We start from the raw sequence: 9,337 nt of genomic DNA on the forward strand, positions 1-9,337 counted from the left end.
CGCACGGTCAGTTTATTTTCTTGCGAAAATGTTTTTCTCTCATCACCTCACTGTCTCTATAGTCAAATGTAGAGTCTGTAGAACCGCTGATTAATTAACAATCGATTCATTAACACGTTTGTTGACATACACGCACACGAAACTGCTTTTCTCTTAAACCCGAGAACTACTTTTCGGCTCTGTGGCGAGAGAACTCAAAGGCGTGATGCGACCGCACTCAAATATGGCTACCGTCGGAGTGCGAGCTACAACTTTAATATCTGTGTCTTAATGGGATTTTTTTTTCTACGACACGATTTATTTACAGCGGGATTTTCACCGTGAGACGTTTCTCTTCGTTATATGACGAGCTGAAGGCGAAACCTGACAGGAAATGTAACATAATCGCGGATGTTTCTGTATAAACAGTGTTTTTTTTTCTCCTGTTGTTGTTCTAAATTGGCAGCTTTTTGCTCAGCAGCGAAGCTACAAACACGGAATAATCTCCGCTTCGACCTGACGGAAAATATCATATATGTTTGTTTTTGTTTTTTCATGGAAATAAGGGTTCGTGTCAGTTGCCACAGGATTATTATATCGCACCGATTCGGCTTGTGGAGCCGAGCATCGTTGGGAAGAAAAGCCCAACAGCACAGGGATGTAAAAACCCTGAAGGATTTCACGATGTGGGGATGAAGAATAAAGCGGAATAAAAAGTCCACATCCGGACGGGATTCGCTTTAAACAAACCGCCTTTCGGATATCTGGATGTTACTTTCACGTATTTGACTCGGATTCGGAGTATAAACTGGATTTACTTTCTCAAATCCGGAGTCTTAATGTCGACATAGTGGTCTGTTTCTTCACCCCCCCCTCCCTCCTCTTCCTCCTCCTCCCTCCTCTTCCTCCTCCTCCCTCCTCTTCTTCCTCCTCCTCCTCCTCCTCCTCGGTCTCCTCAGAAAACACTCAGAAAAAAAAACCCCAACAAAGTGCTCTATGTCCCTCACACCGGTATTGACATGAAGGACATACATTTCTAGTGTGTATAGAAATAAAAGGTAAGCGCGCGTGCACACGAGCACGAGCTCACAGCGTTTTTGTTGCTAGGTATCACGTTTCCCCTTCAGTACCTCAGTTAGCTTTAAGCTAACACGTCACCGGACACTTTATTTACCCCCCTCTCTCTCTTTCTCTCTCTCTTTCTCTCTCTCTCTTTCTTTTTTTCTCCTTTTCGCTGCGTGTGTGTGTGTGTGTGTGTGTGTTGTTTCCCTCCACGTCGTCACGGACACGTCTGTAAACGTCTGTACCCTCCGAGGACGGCTCGGTTTGACGTGTTATATCGCGGTAAAACCGGCTTCAATACCGCGTCGTTGTCCAACTTGGCCTCTCACGATGCTAAGCTAACAGTTAGCAAAACATTCTGCTTCTCTGTTTTTGTTTGTTTGTTTGTTTGTTTGTTCTTATGAATTCTGAAGTTTCTGCTCTTGTTTTTTTTTTTGTCGCTCAGAAAAACACGTAAACAGAATAATAAACGAAGGACGAAGTAGTTTTTCACACGCAAGAGAAAGAAAAAACCCACCATCTGGATCTGAGGACTTTAATAAATCAGTCGGCTTTCAAAACGCAGAAAAGTCCTCTGTATAAAATAGTCATTTTGTTTTATTTTGTTTTGTTCTTATAAACGGACTTGACCAGTTAGTAATTGTGTTTTTTTCCCCCGTGCACCAGAACCAGGCTCCTGAGTCAGATGAACAAAGACTGGACATGCCCCCCTCATGTGAACCACTTTGCTTTGTGTTCAGTGCTTAAACAAAAGGCCTTCAGTTTTCCCTCTTCTCCTTCTTCCTGAACACTCGAAAACCTTCTCGACTGATAAATGATTTGACACGTTTTCACGCTGGAAATGATTCCGTCCGTTATGTCTGCGAACCGTTTAACAGCTAGTGACGGTCTTACTAACTTCTCGCTGACCGCCTCGCCGTTAATGGTCGTACCTTGTTCCGAGTTTGTCTCGAATCCTCGTTTCCTTTCCTTCTCCGGCTTGTGTAAATTGGTGGAACTTTACTTCCACGTCTAGGAAATAACCAGAAGACCTTAATTCATTTCAGGCGACGAGCGATGGCGGAGAAAGCTCGAAAAACCTATCGACCGTCGTGTAAACGCACCAGTTATTTTATTTGATTTATTTTTGTTCTTGTGGTCGTTGCGTCCGACGATTTGACTACGAAGAGTGGCGGATGAAAAGCTCCTGATGTTTGTTAACTATTCGTGGGATTCGATGCATGCTGAGTCATGAAAGTCAGTGAACAGGACTTAATCAAAGGTGTCATCTGTGACTCTTCTTATACAGCTCGCACAGAACAGAAGCCTTTGGGGAATTGTTTGCTTTTTTTTTTTTGGTGAGATGTTGGACTTTAGTGCTAGCTGTATGTAAGCGTCGTGTCGTATTATGCGACGTACGGTGTGCGTGTCTATTGTTTTCACGCCCTGAGTGATGTAGGCTCATGTGGAGTGTAACTGTTTATTCATACTGAGCGAGGGATCCCGCATAATGCCTGGAAAGAAAGGCAGCGTCACGTTGGCAACGTGCCCCATCAGCTGAACACACAGGTGGCCAGAGAAAAGCGGAAGAGCGACGATAGTGAACCCGTCATTCAGTCACAAACGCCTCGGCCGTATTCACGCAGGTCCAGCACTCGCGTCTCTACAGCTAACTGAACAAGCATCACACTTGTTCAGTTTAGGCTTCATCTTAATTCTGCCTGAGCATAATTTATAGTACGGAATAAATTAGACTTGTGTAGAAACGTGGGGTCTGTTTTGCTGTTACACTTCAGTTCTGATCATCGACGTAGCGGTTTTCCCCTCAGACGTTCAGCGTGTCGTACCACGTTGTCATCCAAACAGGATTTTCGTCTTTCTTGGCATCTCAGTGAAATCCATACGCCTGACCTCGTGCTTCAGCTCACCACTAACACTTGCTTATTTCTGCTACCAGTGAAAAATCCCACCTAAACCAACTCGACAACCAAAGTGTTCGGGTTTTAAATATGACTGGGTGGAAGATGCTGCCAAAAAGATCGTATTACGACGTGTTCGGACAAAAATAGCTGCGTTTTTGAACATTATACAAACGCCACATCGTTAAGGCTATTCTTAAATTAGTAGGAAAATCTTGTAAACATTTACAACTTACAATCTTATGATCCCAACATCGCATTGTTCCCATTGAAGCTGTGAGTTTGGATGTTTTATTTATAATTTATAAAAAAAAAAGTCTTTTTTTTTAAAAAAATGTAATTATTACTGTTACTATGTAATAGGCTTTTTATTACATGACAATAGCTAATAAATCTTTTCCTACGTTTTTTTTTAATCGTAAAGATTTTTACAAGCCAGAAGAAACTGAGGCGATAGTAAAATGTCGTACTTAATAGTTTACTTGGTAAAATACACAGACGTTATTATTTTTAGTGTACGTTAATTTTTAGACGGGTTTATATTGGTCATAAATTTTTAATAGTTTTTTTTTTTTTTTTTTTTTTTTTTTTTTTAGAATGTAAGAGAATCACGATGTGATGTTTTTGTCATTATCTTCCACCTGCGCTCGTAACAACACACGTTTTACACAGTCGCACTTCCGCGAGGTCGATGAGGTTTTCTGGCATTTGCTGGAAGCCGTCAGTGATGAAGCATAGCAGTGAGGATGTTTCTAAAGCGAGCAGTGAGGATGACTAGCAGCGCGAGGAAGGGAACGGTCATGTGACGAGCAAGAACACTGACAATCATAGAGAAGACGACGTCCGTGGCCACACTCGAGCCACACTCATGTGATCATGGAGCTGGCGTTTGTGTTGGTGGAACCGTGGGCGGTTTTATAGTGTGAATCCATGACGTGAGAAACGTGGATCTGTTTGACTGTTGTGTTGTTCCTGCTAGACCTAACACCTGATACTGACTCAGTCAGGACGTGTTCACGCTCGAGTCGAGTCAGTTCCAGGAGGATCGTCGTCAGTCACGAGCTGCGTTTATACGCTGACGAGTTCTTTATCTTCGATATTTCAGTTTATCTGAGAGCACGAAAGACGATGCGCAAAGGACCGGCTTCGTTTTTTTTTTTTTTATTCAAACATGAGTCACAGATATGAGTCAACTCATGATCAGGATGAACTGATTCCTTGCCATGATCATGAGGGTTTGGATGAAGACCTTCACGTTCCCGTGTTCACGTATACAGACCCGTAGCTTAAAATCTGAAGTTGACAGATTCATGTGTTTTGTCGTACAGTGTTTATTCTGTTTGTCTGCTCTGTTCTCCATCTCTGTGGTATTTCTGGTCTGGTGAGGGCCCAAGAACCTTTGATTTGAATTCAGCTTCCAAACAAGTTCAAACCAGAAAGCGGTCGACTCTGAATCGACTCGGGAAGTGAATCAAACAGGGCCAGGTGCCAGAGGAGCGAACCGTAGCGCTGACAAATAAACAAGAATAGAAAAGTATTGATTTGGCTGCGACGCGCTAACCGTGAGTTCACTGGTGTTGACCTGTGGACTGCGGTGTTCAGGTGGCGCTCGTATCGGTTCCCATTTCTCAGGACTAAATCCTGGTTCACGTTTGACTTGGTGCACTAAAACACACGAAGTCTGCACTAGTGCTGAATGTTACCACCCACATGAACACTATTAACACTGACCGAGTAAAACACTTCATCCACCTTCTTTCTTCTCCTTTTCTCATCAGAATGTCATCAGAGGAGAAGATTCTGGATTCCTCTGATAAAGGACCCTCGCCACCTGTAGGTGGATCTGTGGCCACGCCCACAGGAAGTCCCGCCCACAACGACAGGCGGCCCAGAGGCCGGCCTCGAAAGGATGTCGGATCCATACCCAGACAGAGGAAGAAGTGAGTCACTCGGATCTTTTTCTCTTTCGTTTCTATATTTGGTCGTAGCGCTTGATTGACAGGAAGGAAAAAGGGGATGTACCTGGAAGCTGATTAAGGCTCCGCCCACTTGTTTATTTGTCTACAGATATATCGGTGTGAAATGTTTTTTTTTTTTCCCCTTACGTTCACAGGAATTAAACACGTTGTTTTAAATAAACGTTGACGTCACGTGTTAACCTGAGCTCACTGCGGTTCTGTGATGGTTCATCACGGCGACTGCTGACTGCTGGTTTCAGAACACTCGTGTTTGGGGTTTCGTTTTTCTCTCATTATGTCTTCTGTGATATTCAGTACTCAGCTGTAACAGCCAGGTGTGATGTAATAACCTCATCACCATACGCTGCTATATCACTGGTACTGTGGTGCAGTTCTCACACTCACACTCACTCACACACAACACTTACACACACAACACACACTCACACACAACACTTGCACACACAACACACACTCACACACAACACTTACACACACAACACACACTCACACACAACACTTACACACATTCACACACAACACTTACACACACAGCACACTAACACACACTCACACACATTCACACACAACACTTACACACACAACACTTACACACACAGCACACTCACACACACTCACACACAACACTTACACACACAGCACACACAACACACACACACAGCACACTCACACACAACACACTCACACACAACACTTACACACACAGCACACACACTCACACACAACACTTACACACACTCACACACAACACATTCACACACAACACACACTCACAACACACACTCACACACAATACACACTCACACAACACTTACACACACAGCACACACAACACACACTCACACAACACACACTCACACACAACACACACTCACACACAACACTTACACACACAGCACACACAACACACACTCACACACAACACTTACACACACACAGCACACACAACACACACTCACACACAACACTTACACACACACTCACACACAACACTCACACACTCACACACAACACACACAACACACACTCACTCACACACAACACTTACACACACACACAACACACACTAACTCACACACAACACATACACACACTCACACAACACACATACTCACACAACACACATACTCACACAACACATACTCATACTTAAAACACACTCGCACTCAACACACACTCGCACTCAACACACACTCACACACAACACTTACACACACAGCACACTAACACACACTCACACACAGCACACTCACACACTCACACACAACACTTACACACACTCACACACAACACTTACACACACAGCACACTAACACACAACACTTACACACACACAGCACACTCACACACAACACACTCACACACAACACTTACACACACAGCACACACAACACACACTCACACAACACTTACACACTCACACACAACACACACAACACACTCACACACAACACACACAACACACACTCACACACAACACACACTCACACACAACACTTACACACACACACAACACACACTCGCACTCAACACACACTCGCACTCAACACACACTCGCACTCAACACACACTCGCACTCAACACACACTCGCACTCAACACACACTCGCACTCAACACACACTCGCACACAACACACACTCGCACACAACACTTACACACACTCGCACACAACACTTACACACAACACATACACACACTCGCACTCAACTCATACACACACTCGCACTCAACTCATACACACACTCGCACTCAACACACACTCGCACTCAACACACAACACTTACACACACTCACAACACATACACACACTCACACAACACAAACATACTCACACAACACATACTCATACTCAGCACACACTCGCACTCAACACACACTCGCACTCAACACACACTCACGCTCAACACACACTCACGCTCAACACACGCTCAACACAACACACACAGTCACACAACATACACAATGCATGCACAGTTACACAACTCACACAACACTCACACCACACACTCTCACAGCACACACAACACTCACACATTCACATATCACACACATTCACACACAATGCACACACCCTGACACACACACAACACACACAGCATTCTCACATTCACACAACCACTCACACACAACGTTCTCACACTCACTCAGCACACACACTCACAACGCATACTCACACACAACACACATTGTCACACACAACGCCCTACATTCACACAATACACACAATGTCCTCACACAACTCACACACAGAACGTTCTCACACTCACATAACACACACTCAAACACTAGTTTTGTTTTGATAACAATCCAATTTGTTTCATTTGTACGTATGTTTTTTGGCTGCTCTGTGAGACTTATGTTTGACGTGAAGTGATGTGACGTGAGGTGAGGCGATGTGAGGTGACATGAGATGACGTGAGGTGACGTAAGGTGACATTATGTGAGACGATGTGACGTGACATACAGCTAAGTACGGTGACCCATACTCAGAATTTGTTCTCTGTGTTCAACCCATCCAAAGTGCACACACACACCATGAACACACACCCGGTGCAGTGGGCAGCCCGGGGAGCAGTCGGGTGGGGTTTGGTGCCTTGCTCAATGGCACCTCCGTCATGGCCGGCCCGAGACTCAAACCCACAACCTTAGGGTTAGGAGTCAAACTCTCTAACCATTAGGCCACGGCGTGAGGTGACGTGACACGGTGTGAGGCGTGACGTGACGTGAGGTGATGTTAGTCGTCACTTCACACTGCTGTCAGGTGGATTTGACTGAACCCACATGTGGCTGTGCCATTTGTACCAGTCAGTGTTTATCCCCACAGGCGACTCTTTTCTCACCACATTTAGGTCAATTTAGGTTACTATAGAAACATGGCAGTGTTCCTTTAGCAGTGAAACTGATTTTATTTTAAGTCTCCTGAAGATATTGGATGGTTGTTAGTTATGTGGTTAAATCTAAATTTAGTTACCTCTAGTTTTAGCATTTTATTGTACAGTTTCGAACGTCCCAAAATGTCTGTTTGAAGACAAAATCGCTGTACTATCTTATAATAACGATGACATTCTAAACGAGTTATTATTGTGATTCAGTTCAGGAAAGAACAGTGATGGGTATTTATTTATTTATTTATTTATTTATTTATTTACTGGTGAGGATAGAATCCTAATCTGCGTTTGATTTAAAAATGGTGTATTTCCTTTGTCATTAAACCTTTAAACTGTTTCTATTTTTTTTTTTATTCGCATTATAAAGTTCATTTGAATCAGTTTAGACTCATGGACTAATTTTTAATGTTATTTATTAAACTATAGCTTGGTTACGTCAACTGTCCGAGTTTTTATCTCAATGTTTTAACTACAATACTGACTTCTTTAACCAGCATTACCTGGCTAATGGCCACGGTTAGCATTTAAGCTAGATAGCTAGCAAGTAGCTGTGACAGCCCGAGTTTTCTTTTCTTGCTAGCTTCATGAAGCGCTAGCGGCGTTAAGAGACATTCAGATTTGACATTTTAACACTGAACGAACGAAGCGATGTTTATTGTAACGTGTGTCTTGTTAACATGTAGCCCGGCGTTTAGTGTAAAAGGAAACACAGCGCTGGTTTATGTATCTCACTCTTTTTTGTAAATTAGCTGATTAGCTAGCATGCTAGCAGAGAAGAGTCAGTAGTTTGAAGTGAAACTGCGTTATTTTTTCGTATTTAAAACGTTCCTCTGAAGAGCGTTCTAGCTGACAGTAACATGGTCACTCGCTTGTTGTTACTATGGAAACGATACGGTATCAGAACCTACGATACGGTATCAGAACCTGCGCTACTGTCAGAGCTGCCGTTAGAGGAAGCTAATCACCAGTTTTTGGACCAATCAGGACGCCGAACTCTGCAGCATTGTGGTGTCGATTCACAGCTTCTTCCTATTCAGATATATTTAGGTTTTTCTCTTCACTGTAGTGCACCAAACTCCAGTCCATGTGAAACTCCACTCCAGGTTTTCTCTTCACCCCATAGAGCCGGCGCTACTTTATCCTCTCTCCCCCCCCCCTCTCTCTTTCTCTATTTTTCTCTCTCTTTCTCTCTCTTTCTCTCCCTTCCCAGGCACAGAGTTGATAGGGATACGTTGGGGGGTTGAATAGCGAAGCTAATGTGGCTAACTTATAGCTACCAGTTTAGCATGTTGTAGCAGGCTGCAGTCACAATAACTTCGGCTCATTCGGTAAAGCACGAAGGAAGTTAGCTGGAGCCGCGAGAGACGAAACTCCTTCTGCGTGTGAGAGTTCGAACCGAGGTGATGGCGAATAACAGACGAATAACGTCTCAGGTTCTTCTCCGATGTTCCTGCGTGACGAGACAGTTACGCTTCAGTGTCGACGGCGATAACGATAAACGATTTGATCGTAGCTCCGCCCCCAAAACGC

General features: G+C 43.8%; 1 protein-coding gene across 7 annotated transcripts in view; it reads left to right on the plus strand.

Moving 5' to 3' along the window:
• The first annotated feature begins 212 nt into the window (after positions 1 to 212).
• kmt2cb (lysine (K)-specific methyltransferase 2Cb) overlaps positions 213 to 9,337 on the plus strand; it is a 59,855-nt gene continuing 50,730 nt past the window's right edge. For 5 of the 7 annotated variants that reach the window (XM_060873732.1, XM_060873733.1, XM_060873738.1 and 2 more), the window contains exons 1-2: positions 214 to 1,037; positions 4,718 to 4,879. In XM_060873732.1, coding sequence (XP_060729715.1) covers positions 4,719 to 4,879 — 161 coding nt within the window. In that variant the 5' untranslated portion in view covers positions 214 to 1,037; position 4,718. Of the gene's footprint in view, positions 1,038 to 4,717; positions 4,880 to 9,337 lie in introns of all 7 variants that reach the window. The other 2 variants (XM_060873737.1, XM_060873739.1) reach the window with 1 other exon arrangement.

The sequence above is a fragment of the Tachysurus vachellii genome, chromosome 7 (assembly GCF_030014155.1).
Source record: "Tachysurus vachellii isolate PV-2020 chromosome 7, HZAU_Pvac_v1, whole genome shotgun sequence".
Classification (NCBI taxonomy): Eukaryota; Metazoa; Chordata; class Actinopteri; order Siluriformes; family Bagridae; genus Tachysurus; species Tachysurus vachellii.